The sequence below is a fragment of the Acomys minous genome, assembly GCF_964271855.1.
Source record: "Acomys minous genome assembly, chromosome: 15".
In the NCBI taxonomy this organism is placed as follows: Eukaryota; Metazoa; Chordata; class Mammalia; order Rodentia; family Muridae; genus Acomys; species Acomys minous.
In genome coordinates this window covers 12,537,820-12,562,914 of record NC_140497.1, presented here as the reverse complement: position 1 = coordinate 12,562,914, position 25,095 = coordinate 12,537,820, and the positions used below count along the sequence as shown (strand labels likewise).

At 46.8% G+C, this 25,095-nt stretch overlaps 2 protein-coding genes across 5 annotated transcripts in view; one reads left to right on the top strand and one right to left on the bottom strand.

Moving 5' to 3' along the window:
- MCPH1 (microcephalin 1) overlaps window positions 1-25,095 on the bottom strand; it is a 208,454-nt gene that overhangs the window by 47,302 nt on the left and 136,057 nt on the right. The window contains exon 13 of one of the 4 annotated variants that reach the window (XM_084759288.1): window positions 24,550-24,760. The exons of the other annotated variants lie outside the window; for them this stretch is intronic. Within the exon in view, the coding sequence (XP_084615414.1) occupies window positions 24,641-24,760 (120 nt within the window). The 3' untranslated portion in view covers window positions 24,550-24,640. Of the gene's footprint in view, window positions 1-24,549; window positions 24,761-25,095 lie in introns of those variants that run through there. 4 annotated transcript variants of the gene reach the window in all.
- ANGPT2 (angiopoietin 2) overlaps window positions 22,857-25,095 on the top strand; it is a 50,989-nt gene continuing 48,750 nt past the window's right edge. Inside the window, exon 1 of the mRNA XM_084759306.1 lies at window positions 22,857-23,589. Coding sequence (XP_084615432.1) covers window positions 23,299-23,589 — 291 coding nt within the window. The 5' untranslated portion in view covers window positions 22,857-23,298. The remainder of the gene's footprint in view (window positions 23,590-25,095) is intronic.

Sequence of the window (25,095 nt, the reverse complement as noted above, 5' to 3'; positions counted from 1 at the left end):
ATAAGCATGTTACTTGTCATTTAGAACTGTCACATGACCTTCCTAAGCTCCTTTTTGGGGATCTTCTCTGTGGTGGAGGTAAACAACCCTCTTGACCACATCTCTTACTGCCTTCATTAACTCTCATCCTCCGTGGCCTTCTCCCACTCCTGACAGTCTGCACAAGCAGCTCTCTGAAGACCTGGGTCCCCTGGTGCTCCTGGCTCAGATTTGTGGGCCCCCATGTCATGGTCACAGCAGAGCACAGCTATCCCCTGCCATCTAGCTTTACTCTGCCTCATGCTCAGTGAGCAGACCTGGTGGGGTCCTACCCTCATGACACCGTGAGCTCTATGGCTGAGGGAGGAGCTCCTATGCTTATTAACTAGTTCCGCACTTGGGTAGGATCAACAGACAGCATCTTAGTTGGGCCCTGGGATCTTCCATGAAGGCAAGAAGTGGGTCTTGTGGAAAAATTAACATGGTCCCAGAGAGTGGAAGCCCTCTGTGTCCTCTCCCAGGACCTGAGGGCAAAGAGCACTAGGGTAAAATTCCACTCCCATGTGATGTGGGGACTTTTTTTTTTTTTAATTGAGACAGGGTTTTACAGAACCCAGGGTGGCTTCAAAGTCATGTAGCTGAGGCTGGGGGTGGGGGTGGGGGCTGGTGTTGAACTTCTGATCCCGTCTCTGTGTGGAGCATTTTCTTCAAGAGAGTATCTTTTGCTATGCATGCTAAAGGGCCCTGTGCAGATGATGCTCTGGATGAGCACAGTTCTGGGGAAGCCAAGTGCTCAGCTCCTCTGTGGTCAGCTCACCTAGACAGCTAGCCATGGAGACACAGGCCACAGGGAAACGTGTGTGTGTGTGTGTGTGTGTGTGTGTGTGTGTGTGTGTGTGTGTTATTTGCAGACTGAGGGCAGTGGTGGCTAGAGTGCTTTCCATCACAGAGGCTGTCACAGAAGATGGTGAGGACCAGAGGTGTGCTTTAATGCAACAGTCTCAATCTTTGCAAAAGAAGACATTTCTGAAGGAGAAGGCCACCTCTCCATATCCAGTCCCTGCATTACCTTCAGCTTTACTGCAAATGCACGGGTCACATTCAAAGCAAGCCTGGGGTGGTCAAGGTACCCACGATAGCCTCTCATCCATCAAAGGCACACCCCTGAATAAGCAGGACTCCAGGGCACAGGCTCACCAAGAAAGCAAGCGTGGAGCTGTGTTTACTAAAAAACATCCAAACCATGTACAAAGAGAGAAATAATCCAGGTTGATTTTAAAACTACTGTACCTTAAATATTTGAGTGAACTTGATTTCAAAAAAGAAAGAGAAATGGACACTGACTTAATCGTCCTGTGCTTGGGTTACTAAGTGAGCTTTATATAACAGGTGTGTCCCTCACAGGAGCGTCCCCTGTCAGGAGTCCCCTCAGGTTCTGGCCTGGCAATGCGTTATGTCTCTAGAGGTCCTGTGACCTGGTAACAGCTAAGGACTGCCACAAGGTTGGTTCCCTTTGGGATGGATAAGTGGTCAAGAGTCACTCTCTTAAATTGAAGAGATGGCTGAGCAGTTAAGAACACTGACTGCTCTTTCAGAGGACCAGGATTCAAATCTGAACACCTACATGGTGGCTAAAAACTGTAATTCCACTTCCAGAGGATCCTACATCCTCTCTGGCCTCTGTAGGCACTGTAAGCACATGGTGCACAGACATACATCTAGGTAAATCACTCATATGCATAAATAATAAAGTAAGAGACTCATGCTCTCGGGCAGTTGACTCCGTTTAAAGGACTAGGTGCCTGCCTGTGCTTTTAATCCACTGCCATCCCCTGCTGGTGCTTTACATCTGGGAGGAGCTGAGAAGGGTGCTTTTCACTGTCATTTCACCTCTCAGCAATCCTGGGTCATACTTACCATTCCCACTTAACTTATGAAGAAACTGAGGCAGGGCAGAACCTTATCTGTTTCCTAGCAAGTGCTGAAGCCTGTGTTCTCTACAGGCAGACCTTGTGATGATCCTGAGATGTGCGTGCAGGACCAGAGGCAAGAGACCAGGGCCACAGTGCCCTCCACGGAGGGAGTGAAGGAAAAGGAGGCTTAACTATGTAACAAGGAAAGCCTTTCTCACGGTTAAAAATACTTGCCAAGGCCAAACAAAAATGCAAACAAGTACATTAAAATATTAGGATTTGACAACCTGTGTGGCCCATATGGCTATCCGACATTTCTGTTTCCCTCTGTATACTTGGAGGGCTCCATGAAGCTCGGCAGAAAGGAAAAGGGCTGCTAGTGATGGTGCCCAGCACAGCCTCACTCTTTTCCGGTCTATTTGCTCCATGGAATTTTCCCTGATTCTAGCTCAAGGGTTACCCAGCATATTTCACTCTGAAAAATTCTGAATGTATGCCCAAGCTGAAATGCACTGTGACGCCTGCTACCCAGGAGTACCCAGGGGTACACATGGGATCACTCTCTACTCTTCTGTGCTTTACCAAGCAGCATTGATGCATATCACAATGGGGAATCGCTTCAGAAACCACACAGTATCTCAGTGTGTCTTGACGTCATTGCTATAAAACTTAGCCCTCAAACTTCCGCAATATTATTGAAGCATAAGGTGACAGAATTACTTGCTTCTCTAAGGGGTCAAATGTGGCTAACCATAGCTTGTCACCGCACAAAGCATGCTAGAAGGAGCCCTGAGGCTGTGTCACTGCCTGCCTCAAAGGCAGAGGAGGCAAGGAAAGACAGTGTATTTCTCTCCATTCGTTCCATACTAGGGAAATCTACAGGGGAAACATGGATGATTTATGCGCTCTGACCTCATGGGCATCAGGTTACCAGGGCGTGTCTATCATTCAACATTCAACTATCTGCAAACACCACGTGAGAGCAAGACCTTCACAAAGAGCAGCCCCAGGGTTCAGCTATGATGTAGCCAAAACCCATTGAGCTCAGATGCTACACAAAGCAGGCACGTGGCCAATGGAAGTGATTTTAACTACCAGGGCCCCAGGGAGGCAGCTCACTGTTGTACTGAGACCAGGGCGACCTTGAGATGGCACAGTGCAAAGGTGCTGTCTGTCAAGTTTTACTGACAACCTGAGTGCTACCCTGGGGAAACCACATGGTAAGAAGAGAAGACCAACTGCCACAGGTCCTCTGGCCTCCACATAAAATAAACAAATATACAAATGAATAAATAAATATTTTAAAAAGTTTGTAAAGACTTTATGTTTGGCTTATTAAACATAATTGAGCCTGGGGTTACTTTACCATTGACCTGTGATGTTTAGCTTACAATTTTATTATTTATAACAGTTTTGTTTATGTTTTAGCAAACCATTGCTTGAGACAGTGTCTTCATATACCTGCCAGGCAAGAGAACAATGGCAGTAGAGTCAGATTCCAGTCAAGGGTGTTGGCCAATCTGAACCAGAGACCCGACATATCTCTAACAGGCAAAGAGACTAGAGCTTGGAGATCGGCTGAGATGCTGCGCTGCCCACCCCAGACCTGTCTTGTTTTCGGATCATGGCTGGGCTTTTCATTACAGTGGCTTGCATCACATTTCTTATGACCCAAACCAAGTGCCTGTCACTCTCTTCACCCATAACGCAGATGACATGTGGCAGCCTTCCTTCCCTCCGCCCTTTCCTCTGCTGCCACACAGGCTTTTCAGGACGTCCTTCCTTCCATGGCTGATTTCTACACAGCTGGAAGCTCTTTGCTTTGTTGTTATTCACCTACCCCCTGGTACTAAACACTCTGCAGTGGTTTTTCATGATTTCTAATTTTCTCAGACATCCTTGTCTGAATGTCCACTGCCCCCTGTTTTGCTATCATAAAGAACATTCAGCCCTCACCTTTCTATAATCCCAGCACTTGAGAGGCAGGGGCAAGAGAATTGGCAGAGCAGGTTCAAGACCAGCCTGAGATACATGAGACGCAGCAGCAGCAGCAGCAGCAGCATTTGGATACAGTGGAGTGAGATACTTGCAGCAGCAGCTGTAGATGTTGTTTTTAGACATTTTTTTTTAGGTATTTAGAGAAAAATAACCTCATTTGAACATTTTCATTGCAACACACACAGGCAGACCTAGAAGGCTACATCTGTCCATGCTGTAGACTTTCTGACAGGGTATAAAGGTATCCAAGTAACTGTGCAGTGGCATAAAGGCGACACATGTCTGAGAACTTCTGTTAGCTCTGGAACTCAGATGCACCAAGGACAAAAATGGGTGGGGATTGCCTGGCAGGGTGCTGTCCGCATGCCTCACCTCAAGCCTTTAGATGACGAATGACATGCACATAGTAGGAGCTCGGGGAAGTCCAGCTTCCTTCCCCTTCCACACTAGCTTGTTTTCAGGAAAACAACTTTGTTGTTCACCGTTGATCATTTCCAGATTCCTGCTGTTGAAGTGACACCCTGAGCTCCCACACTGATGTCACAAAGCTGGGAATTTCTGGTGGGAACAAGCAGTAGATGAACTCATTGGCCACAAAGATCCTGTTTTTATGTCAATATCCTCAGTCACAAAATGTGAGGAAAGAGGAAGTAGAATATATAAATATTCTTTACTTCCAATTTGTACTGAGAGAATGTCTCATTAGTTAAGGTATTGACAGTTCAAGAAAGGAAAACAAAAGTACTTTCAATATGTGAAAAGGCTATCATTAGATCTGAGTGCCATGGAGCAATTTCTATGTTCTTGGGCTCTGTATCACTGCCCCTAACACCTGGAAAATAAAGAAGATCCTGTTGCCAATTTGTCATCTAGGTATGTTGATATTCTTAGATATTATAGTCCTTAGTTCAGAAAAAGTTGTTTGTAAAAGAGTGTTTTCAACGGTCACCCACTCTACCCGACCAACACTGTGATTTCTGCCCTTGTACCTATTGACTATTTCTCCCTGGTGGCCTGTAAGTAACAGCTATAATCAGTGCATCCCCATTTGCCTTTCTTACTGTGGTTGGACCTTTAGCCTGTCCTCAGTAGAGCGGGTGGCCCTGCAGGACACCATGGATCTCAGCATTTAGGAGACATAGGCACATACTGGGAAGGTGACACAGCGGTGCCATCGATTGGTTTTACATCTGACCAGATTACAGCTCACCATTTACCCAGGAGACAGGCACAAGCTAGAGAGGGAAATACAGAAGAGGCCATGAGAGAAGACAGTCCACTGTTTATGTCATCCTGTGGGCATCCTGTTTCCCTAGGGATCTTGGACCCTCGTCTTCCTCTCAAAGAGCTTTTCAATGCTTCCCCAAAAGCCATAAATCTATTCTCCAACAGTCTTAAGTCACAGTTTTATTCTAGTTACTATCTTAAAAATTTTTTTTCAGGAAATCTATGGTATTTTTTCAGCAATGGCCAGTACCTTTGTGGCCTGAGCTGGCTGCCGGGTTGGCTTTTTAGACTTGCAGCTGCAGTCCCTTCACCTGTACTGAGGACATGGCATGGTACAGGTGAGGGGCTGGTGTCTGCCTGCATCAAGCTCTATGGGTACCATCAACACCCCTCCCTCAGCACCACAGTTTGTCTCTTGCCGTAGGCCTGAGCATATCCTAACCTGGCAAAGTGAAACTTATCCAAGTTTGTGCAGCTCAAGACAAGGCAGTCAGTTCAGTGATGAAGGTTTAAACTGAAGCAACCATGCACTTCCTGTGCTCTTCCAAGAAGGGTCTGTTCTACAACACACCTGCCAGGGCACACTCCATCTTGTGAGGCTCAGGTGCAAACTACCTCACCATCAGCAGAGAAAGTGGCCTTTGACACCCCTGGGTATTAACTGCCATTATGTGACCTTTTATTTGTCTTTGGCAGTGGTCTCCTCAAGGATACACTTTTTTTTCTCAAACCACACTCAACTATCCAGGCCCCAAGACAGCTATTCTCCTGAAAAATTACCAAGTGATTTATTTATGTGTATATACACGTCTCTGCCAGAACCCACAAACATATTCATGGCAGCTGAAAGCTAGAAACCACTCAGCCGTCCACCACTCAGCAGTGGGGGAAAGGTTCCACCATGCATCTGGTGTGTCCCGTGATCCTGCATCTGCGAACAGTTGCCCTGAGCATTGGACCACACATGGAAGGTGGGGGGGACTCCTCTGTGCAGGAATGGTATTGAACAAATACGGCCAGGAGAAACATTCTTGAACAAATCAAACAGAATCTAAGCCCAGGGACATCCAGGTGAACCTCAGTCAGAAATCAGGTCAAGGGTCTCTATGGCTGCCACAGTCTAGGGCTATGTAATTCAGGGACCCAGAGATGGTCCAGCGGCACTCACGTCAGGCAGGTACACACCATCAACAATGGAAATAGACAGCTGCCTACATCCTGAGAAGTGGCAGCAGAGCCTTGGCTCTGCCTTGAACGAACAGCTCTGGGTGTGGCAAAACCACTGCTGACTTTAGGGCCACCCATGAAGCGGTTCTCGATCTACATACAGCCAGTGGCAAGAGGATTTTCCTGATAGGAATTATCACTGTGAGTTCTTAACTCAGGATGACTGGGTAGGGAGGCCCACGTGCTGTTAGACTGGAGCCAGTCTGAGACGGGGGCGGGGGGGGGGGGGTGTACTCATGGCTCTTCTCCTTTCTTTTCATCTTGAGCAGCACTGAAAGACCAGTCTCATTAACACGCGTGCATGCACGCGCATGCACACACACACACACACACACACACACACACACACACACACACACATTCTCTCTCTTTCTCTTCTCTTTTTTCCTCCTCCTCCTTCTTCTCTCTCCCTGTCTCTCTCTCTCTCTCTCTCTGTCTCTCTCTCTCTCTCTCTCTCTGTCTCTCTCTGTCTCTGTCTGTCTGTCTGTCTCTCTCTCTCTCTTACTAAAAGGCATCCTCCTGCCTCTGCATCCCAAGTCTTGGGATTAAAGGTGTATATCACCACCCTTGGCCCTTTCTCTTTTTAAATTGAAGTTGATGTCTAGAAAATGTGGCCTATACTTCTTACGTCATGGCCAGTCATGCCAGCAGTCTGCCATGCAGACTTTAAAGCATAGTAGCTCTGTGTCTGCAAAACAGAAGCTGGCCACCAGTGCAGTGATGGTATGCAGTGTTCTGCTTCCTGTTTCACTGTTAGCCGAAGTTCATTCCTAGTTCTAACTGCAGAGTTAACTAAAGGCCGTGGTCCAGCGATACAAGCAGGACCAGCTAAAGCCCTCCAACTGCTCTGAGATTTCCTAGTCAACCAGACTCCCTGCCAGCTGCCCCATCTTCAGGGATGAATCCCAGAGGCCCAAGCTGCTCTCCAGTCCCCACACTTTTCACTGTATGCTCTCTGCACGGCAGGATAGACATAGGGACTGCTCCTTATCAGCCACTGCTGTCCGTCAGTCAGGGCTTAGAGATACACATTTGAGGGGAATTCTAGCAATGTAAACCCCAAACAATGACATGAAGAAGAGGCGGACAGGACCAGGAAGCACTGGAAGTGAGCACAGCCGTGCTCGGGCTGTGAGCACAGGCACTTTGGAGCCTGGGAGTGCGTGTAGCATCCTGAAAGGCCGGCCTACAGAGAGGAGTGTTGATCTACCCAAGGCACTCTAGCGCCAGGCTTTAGGAGCTGAAGGCAGGCAAGAAGAGCAACATCCAGGCTCCATTGCACTGTAGGCCCAGGGGAAACCTTGTCCAGGGAAGAACTCTCAGATGGCTGTGACATACGTATGTACCACGTACCGCCACATTCCCAGCTGTGCTGACAACATGGTCTGCTTCCCCGGAGTGTTCACCCAAACTGTCTGTCTCTTCTCAACAGGAAGCGTGTAGGACAGTTGCTGTCAGTAGATGCAGCGCCCCAGGGAATGGCGTTCCTTCTCACCTTGGCTGTGTGCATTAGTCAGAACCATACCTCCTCTTTTCTCTGCAGACTCCAAAAGAAAAACTATGTTTCCGTTCCCAACAATCCTTTCATTGGCACCACTCAAATAAATAAATAAATGATTGAATAAATAAATAATTAAATAACAGGAAACAGAGATGCTGTGACTAGTCTGAAAGTTTAGAAAAAATTTTTCTCTCAAATCAAGCTACGCTGCTGGAAAGCAGTTCATGCTTACAAACTCTCCTACTTACTTTACTACCAGCAATGTTGGCACTGGGATGGGGGTGGGGTTGCCTGTTGATTCACTGAACACTGATAATGTAATGCAGCTTAGATTTACCATGCTGTTTCCTATACTATATTCGGATTTCTTAGGTTCTTGAGCACTGCAACTTGTGATTTACATATGGAGTCACTGTGGGGCCCCGGGACATAGTGAGCCCCCACCTAATTAGTACTGCGCTGTGTTGGTAAGCACGCATTTCCAGCCATAACTAAGTCTTGCCAGAATCTGACCGGGGGAAGTGCAATCGCTTTGTTGTACAACACTGCATGAATGTGCACTTGTATGCTTTGGTTCACTTGTGCTCAAAGGCATGGGTGTGTATGTGGAGATGAGAGGGTGGGGTCAACTGTCCATTTTGAGATCAGGGTTTCTCACTGAACGTTCACTGGCTTACCAGCTTCTGGGGTCCTCCTGTCTCTTACACCCAGTGCTGGGGTTACAGACATACGCTGCCATGCCCGGCTCTGCACATGGGCAGTGAGGATTTCAAGTCTGCAAGCTTGTACAACAAGCACTCTCCCCACTGAGCCATCTTGGCGCCCCACCCCTACCGTGAAGTCACTTTAACAAGTCAATTACTAAGTGTTTTGTATGCTGTCCAAATATCAAGCGAAGTTGTAGCTGAAACGCTGAGTGCTTTGGGAGATAACCCTTCTTTATGTCTTTTCTCTTCCAGTTCTAATGGTCTGAAGGGTTGGGGCTGCCCTGAATGGTGTCCTGGTAATGTCACTGTGTGCTTGGAATGCATGGGTGTCCGCAGCTAAAAGGACGGACAAGCAGAGATTACAAGAGAGCAGGCTCAGTGCAGTAAAGTATTCTCCACAGTAATTACATCTGCTTTGTCTCCTTTTAAATCAGCTGAAATATGTTTGGCGGTCAATTCTTGTTTCCATTAACCTCTAACTTTTATGGTTCACTAAACCCTAGATTTGATATGAATGTAAACATTTTGTGCCCAGGACGGATCAATCTGTTGGGGCAGAGAAGAGGAGCTTGTGAATCCCTTTGTCCCCAGCCTGTCCATGTGCAGTGCTGTTTTGAAAGTGTGTCTGGACCATGAAAATAAAATCAGAGATTTTTTTTTTTAAATTGCAGATCCAGCATAAAATCTGAGGGTTTCAATTACAGACAAATCTGGGGGTGACCGTGAATGACAGGACCGCTGGAAGGGTTTGGAGATTTCTAGGGGGAGCAATCCATTGAGTAATAAATCTCTCACCTATTAAAAAAGGAATATAGTTATTGCTTCTGTGTCAGCAACTTTAAGTGCATTACATACATTGTGAGCAGTTACCTATATAGGAACAGGACTCAGGAAGCCTGCGATCTAGTGATACCCAGTCTGGCTGTGAGGCCTGGGGAAGGCGTTGTGCCTCACTGCCTCATGTACAACAAAAGAGCTCCCAAGTTTCTCTCTGACGCCATGGTTCCAGTTTCAGACAGCCAACAGCCACACGGCATCATGGAGGTGCTAACAGCTAACAGGGTGTAGGTCAGACTGTGTTTCTAACGCACAGGGATTTTACTCACTTGGCTGGTATTTGAGTGCCAGCTCCCATTTGGCAATTCCCTGTCATGTGGCTGCAGAGATGCTGGGCTCCCTGTTTCCCAGTGTGTATAGTGGCTTTGGAGCACAAACCCACCTACACAGAGATAGACTGACTCACCAGTCAGGAGTTGGAATCTAAGGAGGGAGAAGGCAGTGTCCGTCTCCTAGACAATGTCACACTGGGCTCTGAGCATCTGGCTGGGGCTGGTGATGCTGGGAGCAGATCTGTCTGTTTTGTGTTCAAACTATATACGGGCCACTGACCACACAGCCTCTTCTTAATTAGTATTTAGTACCCAATTTCTTTTCAATCAATTCCACTTAGATAAAATTTTAGAGAGCTTCTGTTAGTATCTCCCATCATAACTAAGAAATCCAGCGACTCCTGGTGACATGAGCTTTGGGGTTGAAAAGAACTGCTGTTGGGTGTCCTTTGCATACTTGTTTTTGTTTTTGTTTTTTTAACCTTCTCTCAGCCTAAGATGCCAGGGGCTCACCGCATACCTTCGGCCCTGATTTAAGAGGCTAATGTGAGGTCTGCAACGACAATAGATGCACAGAGTAAAGTCCAGGCTGTAGATCAGGTATGCTTCGTTTATCTGTGCAACAAAACAATTGCTCAAGTGCCTGCCTCTCATAAAAAAAGTTCCAGGAAAATGCTTTCCTTAGGAATGCACCAGTTAATCAGAAGATCTCGGGACAGCTCAACACTGAACACAGATGTGGTTTTCAGTATCTACAGAGGACAGAGTACACTCTGGTCATCATTCCTAAGGGAACAGGCCAGACCCATTTCAACTGTGGATGCAATTTCTCTCCGGTGATTCCATCCTGAGGTGGCCACAGCTGCCCACGCCCTTAACGAGCCCCTGCTTGTCTCTAAGGCAACTGAAGACCCTATGCAGCCCCTATGCATCTGTATGTCACAGCACATCTGAAAGTGCCAGACAAGCTAGGTATGGTGGCTCTGGCCTGTCATCCCAGCACTCAGGAGGCTGAGGCAGGGTCATTGCTGGGAGCTCGAGGCTGCTCACTGCTACAACAGTTCTCAGCCTGGGGATCATGTCAGCAGGGGTCGGCTAAGATCATCAGAAAATACATAACAATCAATCCATAACAGTAGCAAAATTACTGTTATAAAGTAGCAACAAAAATAATTTTATGGTTGGGGGTCACCACAACACGAGGAACTATGTTAGAGGGTCACAGCATTTGGGAAGGTTGAGAATCATTGCTCTAACACAATCACAGTATCATAGGTGGTGCTGAGGTAGGGTTTCCTCTTTATAATCCTGGAACTTATTATATAGTCCAGGCTGGCCTTATAGAGATCCACCTGCCTCTGCCTCCAATACCTTACCTTCAAATCTAGTCTGTTTCTTCTGAATTATTGACATTTTGGTAATCACAAAGTAGAATTTTCTTATTCTCAAAGAAAGGAGAAAACAATTGTATAGTAAAATTAAGGTTATAGTCAGAAAATAACCCAAAATTTTTCTGTTTGGTCATTAAAGCATTTAAAAATACATTCTGAAACACAGGTGCAATAATCCAAAAATTTCCCTGTTTGGTCATTAAGGTATTTAAAATACATTCTGAAACACAGGTGCCAAATGAGGCTTGGCTTCTGGTGTTCTGAAAACAGGCATATTTCTAAGCCCTAGCACGTTATGGAAAGGGGTTTCCCAAAGTATTAGGCAGCAAGCTTTATTGTTTTCTCACTTTTCCTTTGCCAACTAAAATGTTGATTAGGATTGATGCTGGGGAGTGAGCAGGTGCAGGTTCTGGCTTCAGTGTTTTCCTAGAAACACCAGCGCTGGAGAGAATTTCCACATTTTCCTTCGCCCAGGAGCCATGCTCGCTGTTCAAGCTTCAGTCTGCTCAGAAGCCATGGTCCACACACTCCCAGGACAGCTGAGCGTGTGGGAGACAAAGGCAGCATGTTCATTTTGGCAGGTGGGGAAAGGAGAGCCCACTTTGGATCCACTCTTAGGTCTGAGGCTCTTTCCAAAGAGGGCAGGGGAAGCCAAGGTCCAAATGGGATGTGGGAGAGATGCAGCGTGCCGCAGGAGGTCTGGGAAGACCTTGTTCCCACCACCTGCCATGCCATGTGTTTGTACTTTTCTTTGAGCAAATTTGCAGGCAGGTGGAAGGTTCTAGAACACTTGTTTGAGGAAGGACAGTGAGAGCTTCCGAGGGGACATGGCATTTGGCCCAGGCTTTAGAGGTTGGCTGCAACTGCGGATCAGTAGTTTTCCTGGGAAAATCTTGGGCATGGCTACTGCTATTATTACAAACCAAGAGCTACCTGGGCCCCCTCTGCCCCTGGCCCCAGGCTGATCAGGTGGCTAGTGTGGTGGAAACACATGGCCAAGGCCTTCCTATGTACACTGTTTGGCAACCACAGCTGCCACAACACCCAGTGGCTTAAGGGACAGAAATTCATGTTCTCATGGCTTTGGAGGTCAGAACGTCCAAGGTCAAGGTGCTGGCAGGGATGGCTTCTCCTGAGACCTGTGATGCTGTCTGTTCTGGCCTCTACCAGGTCTTTGGAGGTTGGTGGCTGTTTGGGGTTGCTATTGCCTGCTCTCTGCCTCCAGTGACACATGGCATCTTCAGAGGACATCTCTGTCTCTAACATAGGCAGCCCTGCTAGCGAGGTGTGTGCCGTGCGTGTGTGGAGGATAAAAATGGTCCTACCAGCCTTACACTCTCTCTCCTTCCCTCCATCACGTGCCACCTTCTCTGTTTCTTTCTCTCTCTGCCCTCATGGCTAATTCAGATTCTAACTCCTTTCCCTCCTTTCCCCTTCCCTTCCCTGAAATAAACTTCCTTACAGCAGATATGTTGCAGTGCAGCATGGTTTTTATCAAATATTATAACACTGGTGCCCTGTCCATGGACGTCCCCCTGTGAAGGCCTTGCTAGCTGGGCTCTTGGCTATCTCTTCTATCTGCTGGCTTTTGCTAATGGCATAGGGTTGCTGTGTCCTTATTATTTTTGTCTGTGAGCTGCTCAGTTGCCTTAGTAAGGAACTGTCAAGCTATTTTGAGAGAGGGGTGAAGTACAGAAAGGACTCTTAATAGCTTCTACTACAACTGGGGTGGAAGAGAATTGAGATCACCTGTATGGGGTGCCTAGAGAGAAATTTATCATGGCCTGTGCTCCCGCCTCCATACTAGTAGATAAACCTGACATTTTATTATTGTTTTTATCATATTGTTCATGCTATTAAAACAATTCTTTGGCCCAGGATTTAAAACGTTTTCTTTCTTACTCCTCATTCTCCTGCCAAACAGCGCATGCTGCTGCGGATGGGGCTCAGAGCTTTGCTCAAGCTCGGCCAGCACTTATCCTGTGATTTACCCTGAACCAGCTTCATTAATTGTTTCTAGTAACAGAAAAAATCTCAAATCCCAATCACAGAACTCCTCACAACGGCGCACACCTGGTCTCCCTTTCAAACGTATGCAAGCCTCGAGTCAACACCAGAAGCGGAAGCTCGGGCTACCATATCTGCCCTGAGGGACCGAGGCAGCTTCCGGAGCCTCCCTGCCTCAGCCTTTCACCCTTTCCCATACTTCACCCAGAGTCCTTTACAGACCAGAGCGGGCTACTCCCCTGCTCCAAATGCTCCACTGGTGGGTAAGATCCGGTTGCTGAGCTCACTCGGTGGGAGCGAGTTCTCACTGACGTCTATAAGTTTATGTCTTCCCCATTCTCCCATGCTTCTCTCACCTAAAGTCCCAATAGGATGTCCTCCCTCTGTCCCACCTTCCTGATAAGTGAAGACTTTCATGGGACATGCCCCTTGGGTCCTAGAAACCTACAAGAAGAACATTATGACGGGCGGACCTGGGCCCAGGGGTCCTGCTCAAACTATGGCACCAGCCAAGGACAATACATGCAGTAAACTTCGAATCCCTACCCAGATCTAGCCAATGGACAGGACATTCTCCACCGTTGAGTGGAGAGTGGGGACTGACTTTCATACGAACTCTGGTACCCCATATTTGACCAGGTCCCCTGGATGAGGAGGCCTAGAGGCATGCAGAGGAAGGATAGCAGGCTACCAAGAAGAGACTTGATACCCTATGAGCATATACAGGGGAAGGAAGTCCCCTTCAGTCACAGTCATAGGGGAGGGGAGTAAGGGGAAAAAGGGAGGGAGGGAGGAATGGAAGGATACAAGGGAGGGGATAACAATTGAGATGTAATATGAATAAATTAATAAAATATATAAAAAAGTTTATGTCTTCACCATACCTCTGTTCAATGACAGTTCATTTTCTTTAATGGCCATAATGTTGGGTGTATTTGTATTTGTTTGTTTGTTTGTTTGTTTGTTTGATTTTTAAACTGCACAAACACTTTTCTCGGTGTGGAATGTAGTTTCTCTCGCTTTAGGTTGCACTATGGTGCAAACTGGGGTTGGTGGGATGGCTTTTTTTTGACTAAGTAAATAGTTGGGATTAAAATCAACATTGAAGGCATTCCAGCAGTTCATTTAGCCCTCACCTGCTCTCAGGATGTTCCCTGGGGGTATGAAGCTAACCACTGGTACCACCACACAATGCCTTTGGCACAGCAGGTGTCACCATGTACCACACTGCCTCGCCAGAGTAGGCTTGTGCTGTAGGCAGTGGGGCCCCAAATTACACTCCTTTTGGAGATTGACAACGCACACTTCTGTCATAAAGCACGGCTCATCTCCTGTGGGCAGTAACTGCATTGCTGTGTGTGCCTATGTGCACACTAGACGTATGTGCCTGCACAAATGGATGGTAAGGCTCTGTCCATGATGTGCTATATTTTGCATTGTGCCTAACAGCATCCAGATTACGGATGAGTTGCAGCTGGCCTCTGTTTTAAGACTACCTGTTTCTATTAATGACTTTAATGGCAGCTCTTCGAGTCACTTGTTAGGAGACCAGCAGAGGGAGCAGGTGAGCACTCATAGTAGAGTTGATATTAGCATTTTGTAATGGGTTCTGTCTCTTGCAGTTTTCTGTTGGCTTAATTTTTTATTGTAGTGAAACAAGACTTGTTGGCATATAAACTAAAAAAATGAGGTCATTTAAAGGAATCAGGATTTTGAAAGAAAGTACATATTTTCTTTTCCTGTAAATATTCTACTAGAATAGTATTTTAGGCTTTAAAAAAAAACATTATTGCATTTTTTTCCCTTGAGGGAAACAGATGTCAGGAACTTGGTACCTTAATACTGCTCTACTGTCCTCTCTTTGTGGTCTTTGTCCACTGTGTTTCCTTTTATTTTCTCTTTTGTGTCAGTCTCTCTTTGCCTTGTGCCCTTTCCTGGAACAAGAACATTTGGAGCACGGGCTAGCGGGCGCTGGACAAGGGCTTAAGGCAGTTTAAAAGGAAAGCACAGAACACACAGGCAGATAACCAGGGAAAACCTGGCCACCAAGAGACCGCTGGATCCATGCCGCGACAAGGACGGCAGGGGGTCTTTTACACACCTAAGCACAAGCACCATAACTGTTTATAAGCGTGACTAAACTTTCAGGCTCAGCTATTTATCATAGTTGTGAGACAGTTTTTAAAAACTGCTTTTGTCCATGTAAGTCCATAACTGAATGTTTAAGTTCCCACAGAAGGAGTTTTCATATTAACTCAGCCAGATGGATGGGAATACCAAATGAGGGTCATGTGCAGTTAAAAAAAAAAACCTTGACATAAGCTATTTATTTATGCTAACTTATAACCAAGAGAGATGATATATCTAAGTATAAATACTTCTTTTAAAAATGTTTCTCCATGATTAAGATAAAAATGTATAAATTTATATTAAAAGATTACTCTAGAGGGTATTAAGCCACTTCCAAATGAAAACTCGTTCTGCGAGAGATGCAGTTCGTTAGAATGGCTCCGAGGGAGGCGTGGCACATTTCTCAGAAGCAGTAGGTTTCAAACTTTCAAAAGCGTGTCGAAATGGATTTAGGAATATTCACTGTAAAATTTTAGCCAATAAAACCACTTCAAAACATCAACTACTGTGTCAAAGCAAAGATTTAATTCAGGTCACGGGTGAGATGGCTCTCACTGGCACACGGATGCGTTACAAAGAATGTTTACCGTTCTCCCACCAGAGCGGAAGTGCAGAAATGTCAGGCTGGCACTCACTCATTGTTGGAGAGTCATACTCACTGTCTTCTCAAAGCTGTGACTTGTATCTGGGCGCTTTTGACATGTGTTTTTTGATGGGGAGATAAAATATTCCTCAAAATATTAGAATGAAAATATTTAAAAATCAAACAGTGCTTGGAGATAACTTTATACAGCAGGATAATTATATAAACTGAAATCTTCCTAAAAATTTGAGGAATTTGTGGTGTAATCTTAAAAAAATATTTACTTGCATATTTCCAAGTTTCTAATAAATAGAAAGCTCCCCGTTTCAGAGTCTGCGGGCTCTAGAAGATGCACTGTGTTGGTGTCACATATGACAGGACTTTGACAGGATACTCTGCTGGGGCCTGACGGCGCAAACTGGAAACAATTTGGGAATCTTTTAAGTTTTCTTTTTTTTAAACAACAACAACAAAAAATAGATTGTATCTACATGGCATTCAGACATGACTTCACAGTAAACGCTCAGATAAGTTCGAGTGGGTGAGCACCTGGTACCTCTTGATAGACCTTAAACAGGGATGGCAGTGATCAAGAGAGCACATGACCTTTATAAAGCCTCTCTCACCCTGGCCTCGTGCGCACTCACCAACATACCCTCTGCAGTTCTTTGTCATACAGAAGTCACACAGCTGGGATGAAGATGGTGACTGAAGGGGTGACAGGCCCGTGCTACAGATCCTGTGCTCCTTTGATGCACCTACCACCATCTACTTGTGGGTGAAGACACGCCGCGGTGGGCGGAAACGGCTGTTTCCCACGACAGGAAGTGGCCTGAAAACACATCTGGCAGACAGTCCCTCCCTCCTCTGGTAGTCAGAGAATGATTGTAACAAAATACTCACTTCCTCACCTCTCACATAGGTGAATTCCACAGAGCCAATGCCTAACTCTAAGCCAATGGCTTAATTAGACTCTAAATATACTGGGCTAGCTGTTTTATGTCAAATGCTACGTGCACACAGCAAACAGACATAAATACACACATACTTCCAATGAGAACAGAAACCGTGTTCTAGTTGGTGCCATATTTTACTTCATAGACCCATCACACTCTTTTAGCTGTGAGTAGAGGACAGAGCTGAAGAGACAGATTGGGAAAAATTATGAATGCTAGAAAAAAGAAAATGCGGGGCACTGTGGCTACAGCTAGCCAGAGCACTGGTGCCTACTCTGGGTTTCAGGGTTTGGATTCTAGGTCTCTGATGAACTGGGCTTGTGGACTCACTCAAGACTGCTCCCTAGTGGGTGATCACAGGCTGCCTCCGCACACAGGTGACCACGGGTGCCCATATGGAGGGTCACTGGTTCCCACTATTCCCACAAGCTTGCACTTTCACCCAGAAGCTCTGCTTTGGGTTGGGACACTGACTCTGTCATTAGGATGCATTTCAGTGTCATACAGGGTGACAGCAAGCAGTAAACAGTAAGTCTCAATCTTTTCCAAAGGAGTCGTTAAAATTGGAGTGTAATTACTGCTTTAGGGGCTGAGGGTGCAGTTCAGTGAGTAACAGTACTTGCTCTGCAAGCATGAGGTCCCATGCACGCATACATACATGCACATGTGCATATACACACCATGGCCATTACCATGAGTGAAAGAGAAAGGTCTGTGGATGCACTTGGCTGACAGCAGTCTTTGCTTTTCACCTCAGTGAGCCTTGATTTCTTCATCTTCATCAGGTATAAAAAGCTATGTATGTATGTATGTATGTATGTATGTATGTATGTATATATGTATGTTTGTATGTATGTTTGTATGGATCTGTGTTCCTCTTTGTACACTGTACTTCTGTCCTTAAGAGTTACTTCATGGGGCTTTCCTCTGGTGCTTTTCTCAAATCTACAGCTGGGACTCACCTCACGGCACTCCAGATCCCGGCTCCATATGGGCATGCTGGTGGGTCGGGAGTGGTGGCAGTTGGTGTGCTGACATTTTTGCTGATAGCCACAGTCTGCCTTTGTGCTGTTCAGATCCAGGTCAACATACACTTAATGGAAACAAGCCATGCCAAGGTATCGCTGTGTGTGGACTGTTATTAGAATGATGAAATATCTGTTCCCTTTGTGTGTGTGTGTGTGTGTGTGTGTGTGTGTGTGTGTGTGTGTGTGTATGCATGTACGCGCATGTGAGTGCGTGCATGTATGTGTGTGTGTGCGTGTGTGTGCGTGCGTGCGTGTGTGTGTGTGTGTGTGTATTAGTTGCTTCTTTGATTTTCATTACCAATTGCAGACAATTTGGAGGGAACGGTAGAGAACTTTGCTGACAAGTTTTATGTCCACCGTGTACCTAATGCTTTTCCCTGAAAACGAATTTTGAGTTGTACATAGAAACGTATGGGCTCTTTTGAAAACTTTTAAGATGCCAAGGGCAGTAGGAAAGATGGCCAAGAGGTCCCTCAGTTCTCTCCCTACTCTGTATGCCAGGCGCCTGAGAGTCCCGAGTGTGTCCATCTGAAGCAAAGACACACTGTCCCAGCTCCACATTGTAGGGTAATTCAGAACTCAGAGTCCCTCATATACCAACAAGGCACTTTCCAAGAGTCCAGGCCAAGCTGGCCCGACGTGTCTGTGCCAGTCAGCATGCCAGGGCTGTAGGCAGTGATGAGATGGCGAGGACTCTGCTATGCCTGGTGAGGGTACGGACAGGGGACTGGCTCGGAGGGGCTGCCTAGCTCTGAAGAGAATGACTGTGGTCCAGGGGACCCCGTGCCTGAACAGGATCTGAGTGCTCTGTGTACTTTTTCATAACACAGGCTTTTGTAAAATGTCCCTTGTTGTGTCGTTGAGAGCTTAATGTTCTCCCAGGTCAGGCAAGAGGCTCCATGTCTACCCACTTGTGTGACAAAACTCCTGGTGACATTCTGTAAGCTGGCTCACAGCGACAGTGAAGGCCCTTGGGAGCTTTTCACAAACGGCCCCTGGCATGGATCGCATGGGAGCTGCCCGCTTTGTGCCGGTTTAAAAGTGGGGAGTATCTGGCTTCCTAGGACATCACCTACAGGGAGCCAATGATCTTCTGGGTGACGCTGGCCAAGCTATAGGCTCTGGCCACTCTGACCCTGGGATTCAGACATCACAGGATCTGTGTGTGAGAGGGTAGATTCCTGAAAGGTTTGGGAAGGAAGGTGACCCTGTAGTCTTTACCTCGGCTGAAGGGGGTGACATGATGCCACAGGGTGGTGCTTAAAGGTCTCTGTGATGTATGCTGCCCTGCAAGGCTCAGGGTTCTTTGTGGAACAATGTGTAGAAGGATGGTAAGAGCCATAGGTGGTGGACCACATCAGGGAAGTAGCATTTTCCAGATATATCAAGGCTGATCCACATATGAACACATGAACAGTGATTGTGAGAGCGTGCATAAGGCCTGTGTAAGCAACAGCTAGCCAAAGTCCTAGAGTGGGATGGGTACAAAATCCCACCATGAGCTAAAGAGTTATGGCATTTGACAGCTGCTGGAGAGGGAGAATCTATTATTATTATTATTATTATTATTATTATTAATTAGTTTTTTAAATGATGTGACCCCTGTTAAGTTGGCCACATACCAGTCCTTCCTGAGGGACAGCTGTGCATAGTACTGCCCCTGCTCTCAGGATTATCTGGGCAACACGAACAGGGCAGACTGAAGGCGGAGGAGGAGGAGGGAGAAGTTGTTATTATCATCTCCAAGTTGGGCGGCGGGAGGGCGGAGAAGATGGTTATGGGTGTGTGAATATGAGCAAAGTACATTGCATGACATTCCCAGAGAATTAATAAAACCATTTTTTAAAAGGTTTTTGTGGGTGGCTTTCTTTCTGGAAACAGATAACTATGTCTTTCTGGGGCCATCAAATGGCTTAATGAGAAGTGGAGGCAGTTCTTAGGAGGATGAACGGGGCTCTGAGATTTCAGCTGATGACATGCAATATGGCAGAAAAAACATGCAATTTCTTAAGAACACAAACAGCACCACATACAGCTGCGCCCTAGAACTGACTGGGGCTGGGGGCAGCTTTTGGGAAGCCAGTGGTAAGGTCCTCCAGTTTGTATCTGCTTCAGGAATCCTGTCAGCGAGTGATTGAGGGAAGCCGAAGGGTCCATGGAAGAGACACGCTTCGGAGAATCACAGAAAAACATGGCAGGGTCTAAGCATGTTTAGTTGCTACCCTAGGCCATGGTGGCAATCACTGTCCATTGGCTGGTGGTGCTTACAGCCTGGGCAGGAGAGGAAGCTGAGCCCTTTCGGTCTCTGCTGGCCTCCCTGGAGCCCGTGTCCTGTGAGCGTCTCCTGTGGTTCCTCTCTGCAGTCTAGCTGCAGTTCTAACTGTGTAAAAGCCCCGCTGAGTTCCCCGTGGCCCTGGGGCTACCACACCGTGCCACCCTTTGCATGTTCTTAGCACTTTATAACCAGCTTCAAAGCGTCATTTTTCTTAGAGCTTTTTACTAGCCCCTTGCTTTGGCATATGCCACACTGCTAAGTAATGCCTTCTTTCCGTGCTGTATGTGCACTCAACAGTGAGTGTCTTACTGAATGTGTCCCATCCCCACAGTATGGATCTGCCGACTTCTCCTCCTGCTCCTAACACATAACCTATTTGGGTGTATGAGTTAGCGCACGTGTGTGTGTGTGTGTGTGTGTGTGTGTGTGTGTGTGTGTGTCTGTGTGTGTGTGTGTGTGTGTGTGTATCTGTGTGTATGTTTTGTTTGAGACAGAGCCTCTATGTAGCCCAGAACTCACTATGTAGGCCAGGCTGGCCTCAAATCTGCTTCTGTTATAGCTTCTTGGGTGTTGGAATTGTAGGCACCGTGCCTTACTCTGATTCCTACATTCTTAAATGGTTGAAAAATAACAAAAAAGGACTAAAGGACTACTTCAGGGGTGTGACAATAATAAAAAAATGTGAATAAATAAATAAAGCCCTGCGGGTGCCCAGTTGTTCTGGGAGGCCGAGAGCTGCCTGGTGGCTGCCACGACTGCTGCTACAGTCATGAAGATGGAGCAGGCAGCCCACACAGCTTGAAGCCTCCACCACCTCATTCCTCAAAGCAGCCTTGCTGACTCCACTTTTAATACTTTTCACTTCAGAATCCACAAAGAACGGCTTCTACCATGTTCTGGAGGGACTGGATGATGACAGTGTCCACAGCAAAAGCACAGAGGCCTGGAGTCCCTGGGAGGCGGAGTCACCTTCTCCTGTGTATTCTCATTGCCCCCGGCCTACGGTCTCCCTCCCTCCATGCTCCGCGAACCCCTTTGGATCACAGGTCCTGATGGGAGTCACCCTATGCCCAGCAGAGTGCTTGACTCGGTACTCAGCATATCTCTTTTCCCATGTTTCTTCTCCTTAAGCATCCCGATTTGCCTGGAACACAACTGAATGGTTCCAACCGGGACCACATGTTAATGCCTTGAATTGTGCTTTTACAAACAAACAAAACCAAGAGATTTGCACCCCGTGCTACTGCCTTTCCTCGAGCCAGAGACTTAGTACTGAACTCCAGAGCTACTGTTTGGCGGTGAGAAATTCATTTCCACGTGATAAGTGAGACTGAGAAGAAAGGAGGTTGGCACTCCAGCACTGTGCCTAGTACATATCAACTTAGACTAGAAAATTCCACAGAGAATAAATGGCCTCTATTTTCCAAGTAGGACCACCGAGGCTGGGTGCAGCTAAGCTGGGGCCTGCCTGCTCTATTGCGAGGTGCTCTGAGCTGGGGTTAGCATTAGTCAGCCATGCACCAGCTCTCAGAAATCAAACTTCTTGCCCTATTAATTGTCCTGGGTATGAGTTCTGGCCTTTCTGAGCCATAGGACTCACTAGTAATTTCTGAGCCTGTGAGTCCCTTCTACGGACTGGGAGGCTTAAGGTGTCTTTAAGAAGGATGTGTCTACACTGGTGGCAAAGTATGGCTCATCGATTCTCAGGGATACGGGCAGAGTTGGATTTCAGTTGGAGCTGGTGAAAAAATACAGACATGTTCTTCTCCAGGTTCATGGGCCCTGTGGTTTCTGCCCATGGATCCTGGGATGGGAATCCCTGTGCGGGTGCCAACTTGGGGGCCAGTTTGCTAATAGGATGCATTTTAAAAAAGATTTAGTTAGGTCTCTTTCAAACTTATTCCATGAAAAACAAAATTCACTGTGCAGATTCCAGATTCACCTATGGTCTAAAGTCATGTCTCTTGAATCCTCCAGAAGCCAAGGATGCATACCATGGAGCTGCCCTGGGCTTCCTGGAGGCAGAGCTGGTCCTCTGAGTCAGTTCACAGGACACTGGAATTTGCGCTGTAAGTTCTAGTTAGGCCAGGAAGTGACTTTGGACCAGCAAAGCCACAGAGCTGTAAGCACCTTAGAGGTCAGTACAGACCCCGACTTTTATGGCCAGGGGCTTTAGAGCTTAATTAAAAGGGGAAAGTGATTTGCCTGAACCCATTGACTGGAACTAATTTAATTAATAACATGTTCAGAACGATGAGCCCCAAGCAAATCCCGAGACGGTAAAGGAAAAGAAATATGTTCCCTTTTGATATTCTTCATTTAAATATCTAATCATAACTTAATAACCCATTAATCAGGCCAAAGTGTTTTTAAGTTTTATTGTATATTTAAATGGATATTTTGTTTTAAGGTACAAACATGTGAGTTCTAAGAAACCAATTTTGATAACCCAATTTAATAAAATCAAACTGGGTTAAAATAAAAATTGTGCATAATTTAGCTAATCTTTTTTTTAAAAAATCATATACTACCAACAGGAGTTTACCTCCCTTTGGAAGGGCACAATATATTTACAATAACAAAAGTAAACCAAAGTCCTGATATGGCTGTAGTTTTATTCCTAAAGGGAAAACCAGAAACTTCCTGTGTGCTTTAAAATTAAAGTGATTACTTCAGATGGCCTGCAAGCTTAGCCTACACACCAGCAGACAGACAGAGCCCCGGCTTCTCTCTAGGAAATCATAAGGGTGGTGCCTATGACATGCCCAAGGGTCTTGTGGCTGCTCTGTGTTCCCAGAAGGCTCCTGCAGTGCACAGTCCTTTGGGGCAGTGAGCACTGCGCTGATTTTTCCTGTTGCCTGGCTAGTGACCCCCTACAGGAAGATAGTGCGTGAGCCAGGGGGCGGAGCGGCTGGCTGCACATGTCTGGCTGCTCTTATCAACTTATCATATAAGGGAAGGAAAGTGATTGATTCGGATACTGACACTGTAGACTCAGGGGAGAGACAAAGAGTCCGTGCAGACCTCTGGAGTGAGCCGGGCTGCTGCTCCTTCCTCTGCAGGACAGCTCCCTGTGTGCCGGAGACAAGAGAAGAGACAACGCTGGGGGATCAAGCCTGCCTCAGAAACGGGAGGAGAAGGAGGCTCTCACTGATGGACTTGTTCACACAGCACGGCCCTGGGCTTTAGGCAGCAGCTGAGGGCTCGGGACGCATACGTGCCTGCAAGTTTGCTGAACTCACAGTTTATAACCCAAAGAGGGAAAGAATGTGGCAGATTGTTTTCCTAACTGTTGGCTGTGATCTTGTCTTGGCCTCAGCCTACAATAATAACTTTAGGAAGAGCGTGGACAGCGCGGGCAGAAGGCAGTACCAGGTCCAGCACGGACCCTGCAGCTACACATTCCTGCTGCCGGAGAGCGACAGCTGCCGATCTTCCTCCAGCCCCTACTTGTCCAATGCCGTGCAGAGGGACGCACCCCTGGACTACGACGACTCTGTACAGAGGCTGCAGGTGCTGGAGAACACTCTAGAGAACAACACGCAGTGGCTGATGAAGGTAGGACGGCAGGCTGGCTCCGCTGGGCGAGAACTAACAGCCCTGGTTTTATCATGGACCCCGGGTGGCTGAGATAGGCTGCAAGCATCCTTAAGTGAAGGATGGCTTCTTTTGTGCTGCCCTGGAGTAAAGGAGTCTCAGAGTGAAGAGAAACAAAGGGGGTTATCTGGAGAGAATGCCAGACCCTGCTCAGAAAGATCCCTGAACTTAGGAATCTTTACTAGCCGAGCAGAGGAAGTGTGCTTCTCGGCGGATCTTGCAGGCTGTTTTGTTTGAGTAGCTGGCGCTAAGTGAGTAGCTGGGGCTAAGTGACACCCATTACCAGGATCTTCTCAGTGGGTTGTGGGCATGTGAGGGGAGGCCGTGAACAGGACAGCACGGAGCCAGGAAAAACGTGACGATCATGTTCATTATGGACACTTAACGGATGGAGTCAAGTGCTTTACCAATTTCCTGAATTTCTTTACGAAAATAGATTATGACTCTTGGTAGAAAGAGAGGAAATTAAATAAAGCCGACCTCGTGTTCTCAGAGTCTCAGGGCTGCGCCGTGAAGGGGTTGCCATCTGGAAACGGGGCTTGTGTTTCCCAAGCGTCCCGGAGACCCTGCAGCCCCGCTCAGTCCCGGAGACAGGCTCTGAGCTCGTCCCCACGTGGGGGCTGTTACGCTCAAGTCATGCAAGGCTGAGAGGGTCTGACAGTCTGTTCTTGGGGCTGCAATGATCTCTCTGTTTCATGGCCTTTTTATAGAGCGTAACCAAAACAAGACATCGAAAGGTCTGTTTAGCTTTCACAATGATTGTTTGCTACAAAACCTCAAATGACCCTGGAGTTTTCTTTATGTGAACCATATGTATTCCACAGGAAGTTTAAACAAAGCATGCAGATAGTAGATGACTTGTTACCCGTCATGACAATGACATCACATGCCTACAAGGTAATTATTTAAAGTCATATAAGCTGCTGGTGGACTTCATTTAGTACTTCTTCACAGAAAGGCGTACTTTGTTTTCCTCAGCTGCCACCACAGTCTTTTGGTTTGTCACCCTTCCTTAATCCGAGAACAGGGCTGGAGTGTCAGTCGCCTTTCTCACGCGCAGTCCCGCTTTCTGAAGTGGGCGAGCCTTTGCTGGAGCCTGGAGTCTAAATGAATGAGTGTTGCCAGCCCTGACCTTATGGAGAGAGGGGAGTTGTTCAAATCAAAGAGCAGAGAACAAAAACTGCCCAGGACGACAGGCACAACAGAAACAATCCCCCTCAGGGTCTTTAGTTGTCTCCCACCCCCTCTGGGTGATTTCTTCTGTTTTTTTTTTTTCTCCCTTCCAAAATTCACAGATGTTTGAACACTGAACTTCAATGTTCAACAACACATGTCCCAATGCCCGGGCTGGGGAGGGTTCCCAGGTGTCTGCTTATCTCTTTGGACTTCTTTGGGAACATTCAGGGACCTTCCAAATCTACTGTGGTGTTGGGGATGCAGAGCTAAGTGTGTGTGTGTTGGGGGGGG